The 15394-nt window shown below is 44.5% G+C and overlaps 1 protein-coding gene across 1 annotated transcript in view; it reads left to right on the top strand.

Annotated features, from left to right (window-relative positions):
- Positions 1–3035: 3035 nt before the first annotated feature.
- The window catches only part of EDAR (ectodysplasin A receptor), a gene marked incomplete at both ends in the record, with an annotated part of 62402 nt that continues 50043 nt past the window's right edge, over positions 3036–15394 (top strand). The window contains one exon of the mRNA XM_082487658.1: positions 3036–3068. Within this exon, the coding sequence (XP_082343784.1) occupies positions 3036–3068 (33 nt within the window). The remainder of the gene's footprint in view (positions 3069–15394) is intronic.

Raw genomic sequence — 15394 nt, 5'->3', positions numbered from 1 at the left:
TTCATCCAAGGTCCAGATGTACATGGTCTATGCTACAAAAGAGAAATAAAAGGTTCTTGTCTGTGAATGCTTTCCTGGCCCAAGCAAGGAGCCACTGGTTTTCATAGACGTCAAAGTCAGAAGCCATGTGGGGTCACTCAGAGGAGGCAGCAGGTCCAGCACATCAGCCACATGGGTTCCAAGCAGCCCCTGTGCCCCTCAACCTGGAGATATTTACAATGAACCAGGAGCCACAGCTGGGCTGATCTACAGGGGTTTGTCCATAGCCGTGCAGTGCAGGTCTCCCAGATCTTGTGTAAGGTTGTTTTTAATTTAGCTTAGGTGGAAGTCAGACTAAACAAACAAACAGGTATCTCTGGTGGAGTATCTCTGCATGGGGAAACACCAGGAGCACTTTGAGGAGGCAGTGAACAGTGCCCACAGGGGACAGCATATGGGAGAGGCACATCCACGTGTAGATGAGACAATTGGTTGCAGTTTGATGAGTGTACATATTTTCCACTCACTCGTGCCCCCAATGTCACCTCTGCCTCGGCTTTTAAATTCCAGCCTCCTAGAGCAGGGGAAGACAGTGCAGGTTAAAAGAAACGAAAATCCCACCAGCTTTTTTTTCCACCAAGAGCGAATCTCTTCTTGTAGAAAATGGATATCAGATCCATCCCCAGGAATGAACAATAGAGGTCTGAGCAGCTGAAAAGTTGAGGTCTGATGTCTTGGCCGAGTGAGACTCCAATTGCACGCTTTCTTCCTGCAGAAATGGGTGCTCGCCAAATCTCCAGTGTAACACAGAGCACTTGTTGCTTGTACTGCAGAGCCCTAAGATGTCAGGCCTTCTATGTAAGGCAACAGACAGACAAATGCACTCAAAATGACAGGGCGATTTCTAATATTTACTCTCTTTGCCTCTACCCTTAGTGCTTGTACGGGCAGATCCATGGCAGTGAGAACAGCCTTACCTTGTTGGTAGAAGGAAGTGGTTAAAAGCTCGCTGTTTTTTCTGGAAAATGAGCGTGTTGATGTGGTGCCAGTCAAATACCGGCCGCAATTTGAGAGAGTCTGTGCAGCTCACTCATTCATTGATGCTCCACTTATAAGTCATGTGCCTGTCCCATGCCCTTCCTGGTAAAATACCTTTTCTCTAGCCCTTCTCCCATACAACACTGAATCTATGCCTAACCGTTTGTCTCGTACTATGAGAAATGTATAAAATTCAATTTTTCTTTGAAGTACTTCTTAACGCTCCCTCTGTGTTCAAGTAAAGCTGTCACTGAGTTCACTGAGGTTTGCCCACGCGAGGAGCAAAGGCTCTGTCCCCTTGGGAGTACGCAAGCCATTTTCTAGTAATTTATCTGCTAAGATGACAGATTTCCTTATTATAGCACTGAAAACAGGAACTTCACTGTCTTCTAACAGAAATGACTTTACATATTTTATGAAGCTGAGCCAAAGGCACTGCTCTTGTTAGCTGGAGTTGGTGGCTGTTTTGTTGGTCTGGACATGAGAATTATCTACTTCCCCTTCCTCTTTTTTGTTTTTGTTAATGAAGGTTTTATACCTGACTAAAATACATAGCTATATTTTTCCCTTCAGGTCATGTTATCGGAAGCTTTGAGTTGGGGGTGGGGGTAAAAAAGTTCACTTACTAAGTAAGATTAAAGCAATTAAAGGCTAAGGCTCATGTGTAATTTTCCCTCGTAGATGCAATTTTTCATGCAGTGACAGCATCAAAACCTTTTCAAGTTTTATAGCTATTTCGCATTTGGCAGAAACAACAGGAAACCATCTGTAGCAAAGCAGGATTGTTGTAAGCATAATATTCAGTAATGAAAAAAAGATTAAAAGAAAACACTGTTATCTTTACGTGATAGCTTTGAAGGCGCAAGGAGCAGGATGCTTGCATTTGCCCATCGATCTACTAGCATCATAAAAAATTTTCTAGATGAGACAACCACGTAGAGAGTTGATTATTTCAGCAGAAGGAAGAAGTCCAATAGGAAATTTGACTTTTGGTTTCTTGTTGAGATTTCCATGATGAATGTAAAGATGCTTGTGCAGAGGAGGCTGTATATGACTGTTTTCTGTATATCGTGACTTACATGGCAGAGCTTGTAAAGCACACACACAACTTCAAATCAGCAAATAGTGCCACAGAATGCAAGTAAGCTACTTGCGTTGTTAATCATTAACTCAATGCTTGGAAGTCTTTTCTGGACCAGGGAAATAAAAATAAATTGTGGGAATTCAGATGGTTCTATTGCCCTGCGTTCCCTTGTGGCAAAGTGTATTTGTTCTTGCTTTGTTGTGTTTCATGTGCTGGAAACGAGACATCCAGACTGAAGGAGTGCCTACTCATCAGTTGCAGGCGAAAAATACTTTTTGCCGAAACTTAGTTTGTTAATTGGGCTGTCACATCCCGAGGGTGCAGTTTTAGGGGTGCTCATGGTAGCCACTGAATACCTCTGAAGACCATGGTCAGCCCTGTAAAGTTGTTGCAGTGCTGTAAGTATGCTCAAATTTCTGATCATGCCAAAACACTCATCACTATGTCTGGTTCAACAAAGCGAAAGAATGATTTTTTTCAGGTGCACTCTAAAATTTAGCCTGGTCTCTTTCCTCCAAATATGTTGAAATTTTGACTGGTGAATGAGAAACAAATCAAACTTTCCGTAATTTCTTTGTCACTGACGGTGTTTCACGTATTAATAATCAGACCTAGTTTTAAGATAGCATTCCGCTGTGCGAAAGTCAAAATATGTCAGGGAGCTGCAATATCTCCTTGTTATTAATGTCTTAAATTATAGCTAGACACCCTGTTTTTCCAGTTTTCATGGCAAGTTATGAAGGCTTTTTTTTCAAGCGCTGAGCTGATGAGACATTAAAGGTTTCTTTTTCAAATAGTTTGGCTGTTGGGTTGCTCCTTTCACTCACACCTGCCCCTTGACTTAGAAATCGTCTCCGCCTCTTCAGCATCAAACACTGAATTTACATAGGCACAAAGAAAGTGTGGAAGGCCAACAGCTCGCGCTGTCATTAAGATGGGAATGCAAGAAGAACAAAGCAGCACAATGGTAAGAGAAATATCACAATACCCTACCTTTCTGCGAGGCTGACTAACCAGGGCTTTCCCACAGGAGGGAACGGTGCTGAGGATACCGCAGGATTAGCAGATGCATGTAGGGCTGCTGGCAATGACTAAGTTGGTAACAGCGAGCGAGTCGAAGTTCTAGACATGAGTCAGGTTTTGAACTTGTTGTGGTTTGTAGCGGCTCAAAAGGCTTTGTACGGCATCATGGTATGAGCCTGCGACTGCGAAGTGATGGGCTTACAGCTGGTAGAGCCACGGTCTGCTTTGGAAGGGAATGCTTGCTTTCAGCAAAACGTTGCTTAGCTCCACGCGTTGCTCACCCGCAGCACAGCCTTGGGTGTGCCTCTCGCATTATTTTAATGCCTGTGCAAAGTACTCTGGCTTATTAATTCAGTAAGTTCTTCCTAATTATACAAGCATCCCTGAAGAATTTCAGAGATGCACGTAAGTAGTGTGGCAAAGTTATTTCTCAAAAATTACGTGACAAAAATAAGAAAAAAGCAGTGGAATGATATATGTGTTTAGCACCTAAAGTAAGTAATTTTTTTGTATGTGTGCATGGCTTTTTCTTCTGGAATTCTAAAACACAGAAGCAAAGAAAATAAGAGGGAAGTGTGGTGTCTGGATTTGTTTTGTTCCTTCAGAACTTTTTGTTCATCCCTTTTATAACAAGTTTGGTGGAAAGACTTGAGTGAAAATACTTGAGATGCTCCCTCAGTCCTGATGTCATGGGTGTTTTTGCCATTTCTTTTAACAAACTGCGGATGTTGTGCTTTTATTTGCTGCTGCCTGTTGCCTATGACTGAACTGCACAAAAATTTAAAGAAAAGGTACAATTGCTGCACGAGCTGCCAAAACTGTATTAGTTTAATCAAAATGAATGAAAGAGAAAGGCATCTGCTCTTTCCCTTGCAAAGCCAAGTGCAAAGGCAGTGCTTAGAGCTCAAGTTCCCAGAAATACATACAGAAGCAAAGCTGCTATCTGTGGTATTTTCGCTGTCGTTACTGATGCTAGCTGGATTAATTTAACAAGTGTTGCTCACAGACCTTTGCTTAGCTTCATAAACATGTTCATTTTTGCAGAACAGATGAAAGCTCATAAACAGTTGTGTTTAACTTTGCAATAATTTTCATCTGGAGTTTTTACCCTTTTTCATATGTACAGATGAAACACTTTTCCTTAATCACAGAAGAGCAATTAGCGATTGGGTGTGTGAAAAGTGCGCAGAATAGCAGGCACTGTCTGAATCTTTGATTCAGGAGCACTCTGAGGTGAGAAGCAGATACTTTCTGTTGGATCATCCTCATGGGCTTAATCCCACAGAGGAACTTGGGTGTCTAGCAAACCTGTCACTTCACACACCTGAAATTTAGATCCTAAGAAACCTTGCTCACCTGCCCCTTCACCCCAGAGGTACCGACATTCCTTAACACCCACGTTAGCATCCACCGAGTTCCTTGCATGCCTGGACGTGTGCTTCTGGACATGCTTTACCTGGCCTGGCCTGGCCTGTGCTGGATGAACAGACTCACACACCACATCTAAGTCCTGCCGATGAGAATGGCTGCACTTTGACACTTAGTCCATGCTTAGGGAACTCAGGTGGGAGATCTGGACTCAGTGTGTTCCTCAGCCTGGGGACACTTTAGCTATTTATGCCACAACAGTGCCCCCAGCACCGGCTCTTGTGTGTTCTGGAAGAGGTGTCTGTCCATCCTTCTTTTTTTTAACTGTTACAATTTCCTACACATAAGTGACTATTTGGAGAGCGAAAGAAAAATAATGCTGCTGCCTGGTGGCTAGGGTACTTGCCAGGGTGTGTGGAGACATGGTTTCTGGAGAATACTCAATATGAGATATTTAAATTTTTGTCAGAGTAAGAACTGGACCCCAGTTTCCAAACCCTGTCCCAGGTGGTGCCCCAATTGCTAGGTTTGGGGCTCATGTGTCTCAGTGAAAAAGAGAAAAAATTGTTTCATGCAAAGCAGAAAAGCATCAACAGGATGGAGCCAGACAGCCCTGCCAGGGAGTCCCTGCAGCCGCGCTGCCCGGCCGAGGGCTTGGGGCTGTCCCCGCTCTGTGGAGCCCACCCAGCCTGTCCCCAGCCACCAAGAGGGAAGATTTCCAAACTGATGTTCAGACAATGGGGGATGCTTTCTGCAGGCAGGTAGGGGTGTTTGGCCTTGCGCTGCCCCACGGCTGATGGGGTTATTAAGGGCAAAGAGATGTGTGGAGTGGTGCTAGTGCTGTGTTTTGTGAAAGAGAAGTGGCCTGTAGGAGGCATTCCGTAGGCTGGGTTTTGGGGAGAGCCTGGAGGACTGAACACCAAAGCCTTGCCAGGTTCCTAGGCCTTGCCAGGGCCATGGCCTTTGGCATATCTGCTGGCTTTTGAGGAACTCTGTTTTGTGGCATCTCGCTCTCCCCAGGCTCTGGCTGTAGCAAGGATGCTGCCACCTCCTGTGGCTTCCACAGAGCACTGAGTCCATCATGGCACTGCTCCTGTTGTGAATCTGGCCTGATCCCTGCTGAAGCAGGGAGCTTTCCTAAGAAAAATGTGCTAGAGATTAGCCCAGGCTAGTTTAAATTATTCCAGGAGGAAATTTTTCACTATGAGGGCAGTGAGGCACTGGAACATATTGCCCAGAGAAGCTGTGGAGGCCCCATCCCTGGAGGTGTTCAAGGCCAGGCTGGATGGGGCTTTGAGCAACCTGGTCTAGTGGAAGACGTCCCTGTCTATGGCAGGGGGGTTGGAACTAGATGATCTTTAAGGTCCCTTCCAACCTAAACCATTCTATGATTCTAAATCAGGGATGGCAAAGAGGCATGTAGCTCCAGAAGCACCAGCATGGATAAAGGTTGATTTCTGATGGATTTGTGTCTTGCGGCTGATTGTCAGCTCCAGATGAAGCTCGCCCCACTGTGACATTTGCAAAGACCTTGCTGCCACGTGCATTTGTCGGTAGCTCACAGGGCAGCCCCCTCCTGTGCTGGAGGGCACCAGGAGCCCAGGCTCAGCCATCTGCGCCATGAAACCTCCAGGGACTAGGTTCCTCCCTGTGCCATCCAAGTGGCCAGGACTGCTGGGAGAGGAACTGGGTTTTGCACAGGTAACCCAGGCAGAGTGGGTGGGAAATTACATCATGGCCACACAAGCACCATTTGCTTTGGAATTCAGCTAAAATTGGAGGAAATAAGGTTTGGGTTTGTTTTTTTTTTTAAAAAAAGCCCTCCTGAAAATATCCAATAACCCCGTGGTTTTGGCACTCTCTTGAGAGACAGGGGTTCGAAGTTTAGCTCCCTGTTCCAGATTAAACAGAGGGAATATTTGATGTTGTCCCGTTTTACTCAGTGTGTCATACTACTCCACTAATAAATTGATCTGTGGAAACCATATACTCCTCTGAAATGTGCTAACCATACTCTGTATGCAAGCCTTCAGTGCTTACTAAGAAGAGTAGCAATGCTTTTTAATGTGTTCAAGAACAGCAAGCAGTTCAGAGTGCAAGTGTGTTCAGAGTGCAAGCAGAGAGCACAGCAGAGATTTAGGAGCAAGATGCTGCAGGGGCGAACTTCAGTGAAGGGGTAATAGGTGGTATGAACGTGGTCATCTGTGGTTTTCATTTCCAGGCTTTTGACTGGCTTTGAAGTAAAAATCGTCTACAGAAACTATAATATTTTCTGAACACTGAAGGCAGACTTCAAAAAAACACTTTTACTGTAGACTCTTTGGATTTTATTTAGGAGACTTTGCTAACTGCGTTAACACACCTTTCTCTTAGTAGGCCCACTGATTTCAGCTGCTGATGCTGCTCCATGAGGAGGGGCAGCACAATCTGGTCTTTATGTTTTGAAGACTGAATTTATTCCTTTCTGTAGAAGTTTGCTTTCTTAGGCACATGAATTAGGGATAGCCCTTTTGTAGCTCTGTATACAGCTTTGGCTTCTTCCTGCAAGAAGAATATATGTGCAGGAGATGAACAGGATCTCAGGGATTCAGGTGAGGTGCTTTATATCTGTAACAGTCTGAGCAAGGAAAATGTACAGAACTGGCTCCATGCAAACAGGCAAACCCAGTCATTGTTTCCTTAAGACTTTAAACTTACATCACCATGAGATACCAAGAGACAGGGCGGTCTTATGGCTTTTGTTTTGTTACACATTTGTATACCCAGTATGTCATGACATGACAACAAAAATTAAACAGTTTTAATTGACATATAATGTATGTGGGTTTGGGTCACTTTTCACTACATGCCAGTAGTTCAGAAGAAAAGTAACAAACACAGCTTATTAGTAACAAATGAGAATGCTATCCTTTCCGCTGCACACTGGTGGGTCGAGCTTTGACGTAATTAAGCATAACATAAAAATAACTCATCTATCAATACCATAATTTATCATGAAAGGACGAGCTCTCTGGTTTTAATTAACTGTCACTTGCTGTCGAAGTTGAGATGTGGGATACACATTTGGCACTTAGGCGTGTACATGAGTTTTTGGAGATGTCTTAGAAGGCAGAGCCAAGACAGCCAAAAAAAGCCTCTGAAAGCAACCTGAGCACACATGTGAACACAAGCACTTGCTATCCATTGAAAGCTTTGTCTTTTAAACAAGTTTCCTGCTTGCATCCTTTTTTGGAGAAAAATTAGCTTTCGCTGTTCGCCATTTGAAGCACATCACTAAAACATGCCCCCAGGTCTCTGTGCAGTGTGACATTTTAGACAAGCTGTAAAAGAAATGTAGTTCCTCAGTTGCTGTTGTGCACATGATAGTTGTATCTTCCAGAAATGTTATTCCTATAACCCTTTACTTACTTCAAGTAAACAGTCACGGAAATAAGTCATTTTCTATTATAGAGTTTTGCTATAGAATACATTGCTGCAGCGACAAGAGTGATTTTTCTGCCACTTATACAGGGCAATGCATTTAGTCAGGCTAAGCCGTCTTCTAAGAGCAACCCCAGACCAGGGCCTGGGGGACTCCAAGGGGCCGCCTGGACCAGGCAGGCTGTCCTCAACTCTTGGAGAGGAGCGGGTGTGCCGGGAGGCAGGAAGGGGCTCTTCTCACAGCCCCCACAAGTCAGAAACATGACTGTGTTGTTACATTTCGCTTTGCGAGCCGGTCTTGGCGTTACCCACCCCTTTGCAGGCTGAGGCTGATGATGCATGGTACCACGTTGCCCTGGTGGAAATGGGCCCCAAGCAGGTGGGGGCGAATTGCCTGGGATTTCGCTCCAGGTGGGATTATTCGGATGCAGAGGCAGCACCTGCCCAGCGTGTCTTTGCCACCTTCTGTTTGTGGTGGAGTTGAACGGCTACGGAGAACGGCTGCATGAAGGGAGCGGGTAGGGCAGAGGGTCAGGATTGCGGTGCACGTGAGGGTCGGAGGAAAGGATGCTCAAATCCTGTTTGGGCTCCCAGGTGTATGAAGAGCTGTGGGGACACGTGCAGCGGCTGAGGGAACAACACGGGGTGCGGGCAGGGGGAAGGGGTACTGGCTGCTGTCCTGTTGAGGAAGAAGCTGAATTAATACGAGGCAAAGGACTGAATAGGGATGAAAATAGCAAATGTTTGGAGGACGGGGAGAAAGGTGGCATCTCTCTGGGGGATGGAGAAGGGATTGCTGAGGAATCGAGGGCATTTGCTGCCTAATTCATCGCTGGTGCTCTCATTAGGCCAGGAGGCCCTGACAGTGCCCGTAACTGCTTCTTGAAAATTGCAAGTTCTTTTTAACAGGCAGGCAGCAATGGAGCGACTGCCTAGAGCCACGTATTTCTGTTTCCGTCTCCTGCGGCTCCCTGGAAGATAGGGCAAGCTGAACTGGCCTTGCTTACGCTTTGGGTTTTTGCAAATCTGCACTCCGTTTATTGCATTTGACTTTGGGTTCAAGCAGCATTCTGTAGCACGCTGTCAAGAGCTGAAATGTCAGAATGAAATACTGAATGCTATTTCCTCAGATGCTCAGTGTCGGAAATTATGGAGGCTCCAGGCTAAGTGTCCGCAACGGGTTCCTGTGATTGCTGCCGTGGAGCCATGCTCCATTTTTCAATACAGTGGTCACGGGTTGATGAAACTGATTTCTCTGAGAACCTCCTGCTGGCACCAGATAGAAGACATCATCCCCAAAGGAAAAAAAAAAAAAAAAACAAACAACAAAACACCCCACAGGAAAAAAAAAAAAAAGTATAAATAGTAAATCTTTCAAATGTGAAAATAGAACAGGATACCTGTGGCCAAGTTGAGATTGATAATGCAGCTTCACAGGCGGTTATATCAGTTCAGTTCAGCTCGAGTGTAGATGTTTCTCCTCCCATCCTAGTGGGCAGATGTTGAACATGTTGTACAGGCTCACTTCCCACCCTCTCTTTTGCCCTATTTTAAATCTGCTGCAAACTTAACCTGCTTTATTCAGATTTGTAATGGCATGAGGTTTATGTGCTAGCTGGGACATGCAAGTACCTGGAGTCCCAGAAATGCTCATAATTTGCATTCTTAATAAAACATAATTTAAAATCCTAAATATAGAAAGTGCTCTATAACTGAAATGGATTAAACCAGCTCCTTTTTCCCAGATCTTAACATCCCAAACATCCCTGTGAGCCCAGAAATTTTGGAATAAGCCCCGTAAAGGCCTGGCTCCAAACTGATTGAAAAAGGAGAATCAGAAAACCAAATCTAGACCTTTCTGTTGGGCTAAATCCACAACATGCTGATAGGCCCTCCTCAATGGCAAGGCCAATCTGTGATGCTAGAACAGCCCTTAAGCATCCTTAGCTTTGTTGCTAATCTCATATTGCTTTCTGGTCCCAGGATCAGAGAGACATTATGAAATGCTCGAGAAGTTTTTCTGGCTTCAAGTTTTATATTAACCACTTATACTGTCATTTTTCTGCCGCCTTTTCTCTGTCCGTGTGATTTCAGAATATCTTCTCACAAATGTTTTTGAGTGCCATAGATTAATGCAGTGTTATTCCAAATGCCATGGTAATTCTTCACCCTGAAAAATGCTCCTTAACTGGTTCTGTACCACGAATGGCATCCTTACGCCCCAACTTTTATTAGGCCTTTGAGCGATACGACGATACAGACAATAAATATCTTTGCAAATTGCCGGGTGTTATTGTCTCTTTATGACAGACATTTTCTGCCCGTGTTACTTCAAAGCCTTTGGTAATTAGTGCAACAACTGCTAATGCTATAGTTTCAGGAGCCTGAGCTGTGGGATATTGTGGTGTTTCTCTAGGTCCTCACACTGTCCTGAGCACTCTTTTCTTTCCCCTTATTGTTTGCTTCACATACCACATACCTCAGTGCTCTATGGCTTTGCCTCCCATCAGACGGGTTCTTAAGTCCTTACTAACAAGGGTTTTCTCCCAGAGGAATTTAAGAAGCTGAACAAAAGTGTCTTGCTTAGGGAGAGGATGGGTATGCCTAAAATGAGGAAACCAGAGTTGTCTCAGAAAACACGGGGACAACATGAGCTGATGCCACAGTCCTTCTCGTGGTCGCCCACCAGGTCAAAACCCTCCTTTCAGTCCTTCACAAGCAGCCGGCATGCTGCCGCTTCCCTGGCAGCGGCGGTGGCTTAGGCATCCCGCCCAGCGCCTGGTCCCGCAGCCTGGCTGCCGAGGGCGAGGGGAGGCTGTGCTGAAACACAGGTGCCCGCACAGGCGGCCAAACCCATTTCGTACTTGCGCCCCGTGCTGCAGACTGTCGGCCGTTGCCAGCTCCCTCCCTGGGCACATCCCCACGTGCTCCTTTGTGCCCGTCTGTTTGTCTCTCCACCCACTACCTGTATCAGGGGTGTGATTTTTCGTGTTTTTTCTTTTTTTTTCCTTTTTTTTTCAGTTGTTTTTTTTTTTTTTTTTTCACCTCAAAGTGATAGCAATTCCTCATGCATTTATCTTAGATGATGTGGTCGTTGTAAGATGAAGTACCTGCAGCAGCCAGTCTGCGGTTGATTTGAACGCAGGCGAGTCTCAACAATGAGCTTAAAGGAGGGTGTCAGGTATAAATCTTGTCTTCAAACAGCCAGGGTGCATTCCAGACTTCAGAGACACCTCTTTGTGTGGAAGAGGAGGGGGGGTTTATGCCTCCTTTTTCTTTTTCTTGGACCTGGAAGAGGATGAAAGTGGCGGGGTGTGTGCGTTCGTTTAGGCTGATAATGAGAGTGGGGCTCACGGGCATGGTAATTTGGCAGCCTCTTCACTTCCTGTAACAGTTTAAAAAAAAAAAAAAATCATCCAAGGGCTGCTTAAAGACAAACATTTTTTGTTTAACTACTGGTGGTTCATTTTCTGAACAACCATGCAATTAATCTTATTTGTATTAAAGAGGCAGGCTGCTTTTTGTAAGCTTTTCTGAGCTGTAATTAATGAAGATCAAAAATGTTACAGAGACATAATATTTAACTTTTCATAGGTGCGACTACACAACATCTGCAGCAATTAGAGAAGCAAAAGAAAAAAGGCATTGTGTTGGGCTTTTTGCCTTCAAAGTGTCTTTGTTAAGCCTCTTTCCTGCGCACAACTCCTTAGTCCTCTAGTTGTGAACGTAACTTTCGGTGAGGAGTCTAATCAGTAGTAAAACCACAGATTTTGTGTTTTTTTAATTGCATTGAGAGATAAACACATTGTTCAAAAAAATGTTATCAGCTAGGTTAGACTTGAGAGGACTGAGGCCATGCAGTTAAGCGCAGGGCTACCTGTGCTGCTCCTTGAAGAACCGGACCCAAACAAGTGTTTATTGCTTGCACAGTTGTTTTCAAGCAATGCATGTGTGTGTTAAAACTTCAAAAGCATCACAGCAGTTTCTTGATTTTACATGTAAAAAAATCCTGGGTGTTTTGCCACTAGGAATTCTGTAGCACAGATTATCTCTTAGCTGTGCTGCTTAAAAAAATAATTAGTTTGTAATAAGTAGCAGCTTATTTATCTCTGGATGATTAAATAAAGAACAACTCTGGAATGCATCACTTGAAGACATATGACAAGAAACGTGCATGGTTTTACCTGGGCATCAGCTGTTTCCCGCTCCACCAACCTCTCAGCTACTCTAGCAAAAGGAAAATCTGGTTCTCACTGGCCTGAAAGCAAAACACGGATGCCTCCAAGTGTGTCACTCAGATTTGCAAAACAACTGTACGCTTTGCCTTTACGTAGAAGCAACTGGCCCATGACTTCATGATGCCGGGGCTCACTCATTCCATATGCACGTGGCATTTTGCTAACGCTTTGCAAAGAGAAGCTGCAGCTACATCGTTCCTGTTAGTATCCGAACTGTTCTGGCATTGCTAAGGCCAAGTCAGATCTGTGATCTGCGTAATCTGGGATAAGTCTGATCTCAAACACTGAGGAAAAGCTATACCGGTATGATCCCAAAACCAACAGAGGCACCATCTGATGTGTACTAAATCGCGTTAAGAACGAAAGAGGAATTAATCTTTGTCCTTTCTTTGTGGGATGCAAGTGTCACCTGGGAGGTGACATACAAAGAAGTCACAACCCAGGGATGTCCACCGCATCATAGCTGTACCCTAGAAAAATTTGTGCTACCTGACGCTGAGTCCCTCTGTCTCCAGTAAAAATAAACTATGCTTCTGGAGACTTGGAGGCAAATACGAGGAAGGGGTGCAGGGCAGCGCTGAGCACCCTGCAGCTGTGCCCCGGCAGCCTACGCCCCAGCTACTCCTTCCCAGGGGGAGAGCAGTCTGGCGCCCTTGTGACTGGCAGGTCCTTGCCTTTAACCCCTGCTTGATATCTGCAGATAGATACGTTCAGTTTGGAGAAACGTCCACAAAACTGAATCATGGAAAGTTGCGCATGCTGATTACATCATATTTCTGTTATTTCTGTTTACTTTGTGACTCATAACTTTCCTAAGTATATGCAAGCAAAGAAAAAGTCTAGCAACTTCATGTATTTAAGTGGAAAGCCTTCCACCATATACAAGAGACATCTGGGCTCCGAAGCTCTCCTTCTAATCCCTCTCAAGGTCAAAGCCCAACAAGTTGTTTATGGGATGTCAGGGTGCTGATGCACGAGTGTTTCCCTCAAAGCAGGACCAGCGGTTTGAGCGAGAGAGTTTGGCTTTGGGCAGACACGGGCTGCAGCAGGGTGGCACAGTGGCCACCTTGGGGGTGCCGGGAGAATTAGCAGCAAGGCGCTAAGCCCTAACAAAACCTGGCACAAGCAAACGTCGACAGCTTCACCTTTTCTTCTTAAATGCAAAACTGTTATATATAGATATATATATAAAAAATTACACACTTTCAGTACCAAAATCTGTATGTTCTTTGAGTGATTTCCAGGTTTTTACGTTTTAACTCAGGTAAACCCCTCCCGCAGCCCCCCCTGTTACTCATCTTCCCAAGCACTCTTTCATCTTCTTATCTTTCAGACTGCAAGATCTTTGAGGAAGAGACAGTCTTTATTTGTGTACTGTACACCACCCAGCATATTTAACACTAAACTCAAATGTTTGCCTACACTGTAAAATAGATGCCAGAGTGTGGTTTAAGAGGGTGTCAAGGGTGTTAATTTCTAACTATTAAGAAGGGAGGGAGAAGCAGTGTGAACATACTGTAGATTTCATTCAAAACGAACTGGTGGAATGTGGAGCCACCTGAAGATTTCAGAGAGCCCCAAGTGCAGCGTTGGTCAGTGCATAGTTGAGGTTGACCATGCAATGGCAGTTTTGCTCCTTAGCTTCTTTCTGCCCCGTGCAATTTAAGCGTTAATCGCAGCCGTTGTTATGAAAAGTTTTGACAAGGATGATTTCAGGAAGAGTTGGAGAGGTCCAAGCAGCTATGGTCACCATGCTCACCCTTAACAGGCTCTGTTTGCTCAGGGAAAAGGGATATTTTCAGGTTTGTCTTCGCCCCTCCGGCCTGTCCCCTTTTACCCAACAGATCTACCAGGCCCCAGTTTTTTTATTCTGCTCTCAAAATGCAGGCCTGCTTTAAAGTCAGAGGAACGGTGTCTTTGATTACTTTTATTTATATTACCATATAAACCATAAGCACATGTTCAGTTTATAGGTAAAAACACAGCTAGATTGAGTCTGTATGGCACATTTTCACATGATGTGATTCTTTACTCTGGTGACCTGCAAAAGTGTGAAGTGAGCAAGTAAGAAAAATAGTATTTTCACCCTCAGTTCATGTAGGAATAAGTATTTGTGTGGGCACCAGCCACTGGAAGTTTATATCTGTTTTCTTTCCTGACTACCATCACAACCTGCAATCAGAAAATCGCTCTGCATCTTGCTTTTATGTGGTCTTAAGGATGAGATCTTTCAATGTTGCTTTGTTTCTGCCAATGATTTTAAATGAGTAAGAGATCCTTCTGAAGAGCCCTATTCATTTGCCTGCCTATGTGTGGCTACTGCCATTTAAGGTGTGCTACATAAGACGTCCACGTGAGGCTGGCAGGTCTGACACTGGACCCGGAGGGGACCTGCAGTCTTTTGGAGTGGCACACTGGGGTCAGGCAGGATGCCACAGGACATCTCAGATGGCGCCAGGCACCTGTGCGTGGACAGCTGCGGTGAGCCCTTGTTATGTCCAGCAACTACAAGAATTGCTTAGTGAACAGCTCCAGAAAGCTTCTGATCATCTCCCTGATCATCAGATGACTTCTTTTTTCCCTAAGTACATCATGCATTTCTTCTTTCGTGCTCCTGTGGTGGTTCCCAGCTCTCCAGGTAACCACAACTTCTACGCTTGCTACTGCATATAGTGGATTTCTAACTTGAATATAAATACGATCACTTTACAACAGCCTAGCAGGGTTTCAAAATTATGCAGACACTTTAATATATCATAAATACGAACCAATTACTGGCTGTTAACAAACTTTTAAGAAAATCACAGTGAGAATAGAACACCAAAAAATTGGCTGAGGGACAAGATCAAAGCAGATTTTTTTTGAATTCTAGCTCCAAAAACACTGAACATCCAAAAAGTGAGCTCACTCCATTTTTTTTAAATTATTATAAATTTCTTATGCCTTGTGCAGCTTACCCTCATGTTTCCAAAGAAGCGTGGAACAAGATCAGGCCTGTGACGTTACTGAACAAGTAATATGAGATTTACTTCAACATGTACTGTGACTGCTAGATAAAGAAATTGCACCTAACTGGTAGTGCAAAATGCTTTTTTCAAGCCTGACCCATTGCAGCGACTAGAGATTAAATCTAAAACTTTGTCCAAACCTTCAACTCAGTGTTGGCATTGAGAGAAAGATCACCGGGAATTTCAGAAAAACTTGACTTCTTCTTTAGTCAAAACTTGCTTCTCTCTGTATCCAT

The sequence above is a fragment of the Vanellus vanellus genome, assembly GCF_965231255.1.
Source record: "Vanellus vanellus genome assembly, chromosome: 1".
NCBI classification, from domain to species: Eukaryota; Metazoa; Chordata; class Aves; order Charadriiformes; family Charadriidae; genus Vanellus; species Vanellus vanellus.
Note: the sequence above shows the minus strand (reverse complement) of the source record. Positions and strands in the feature narration are given on the sequence as shown.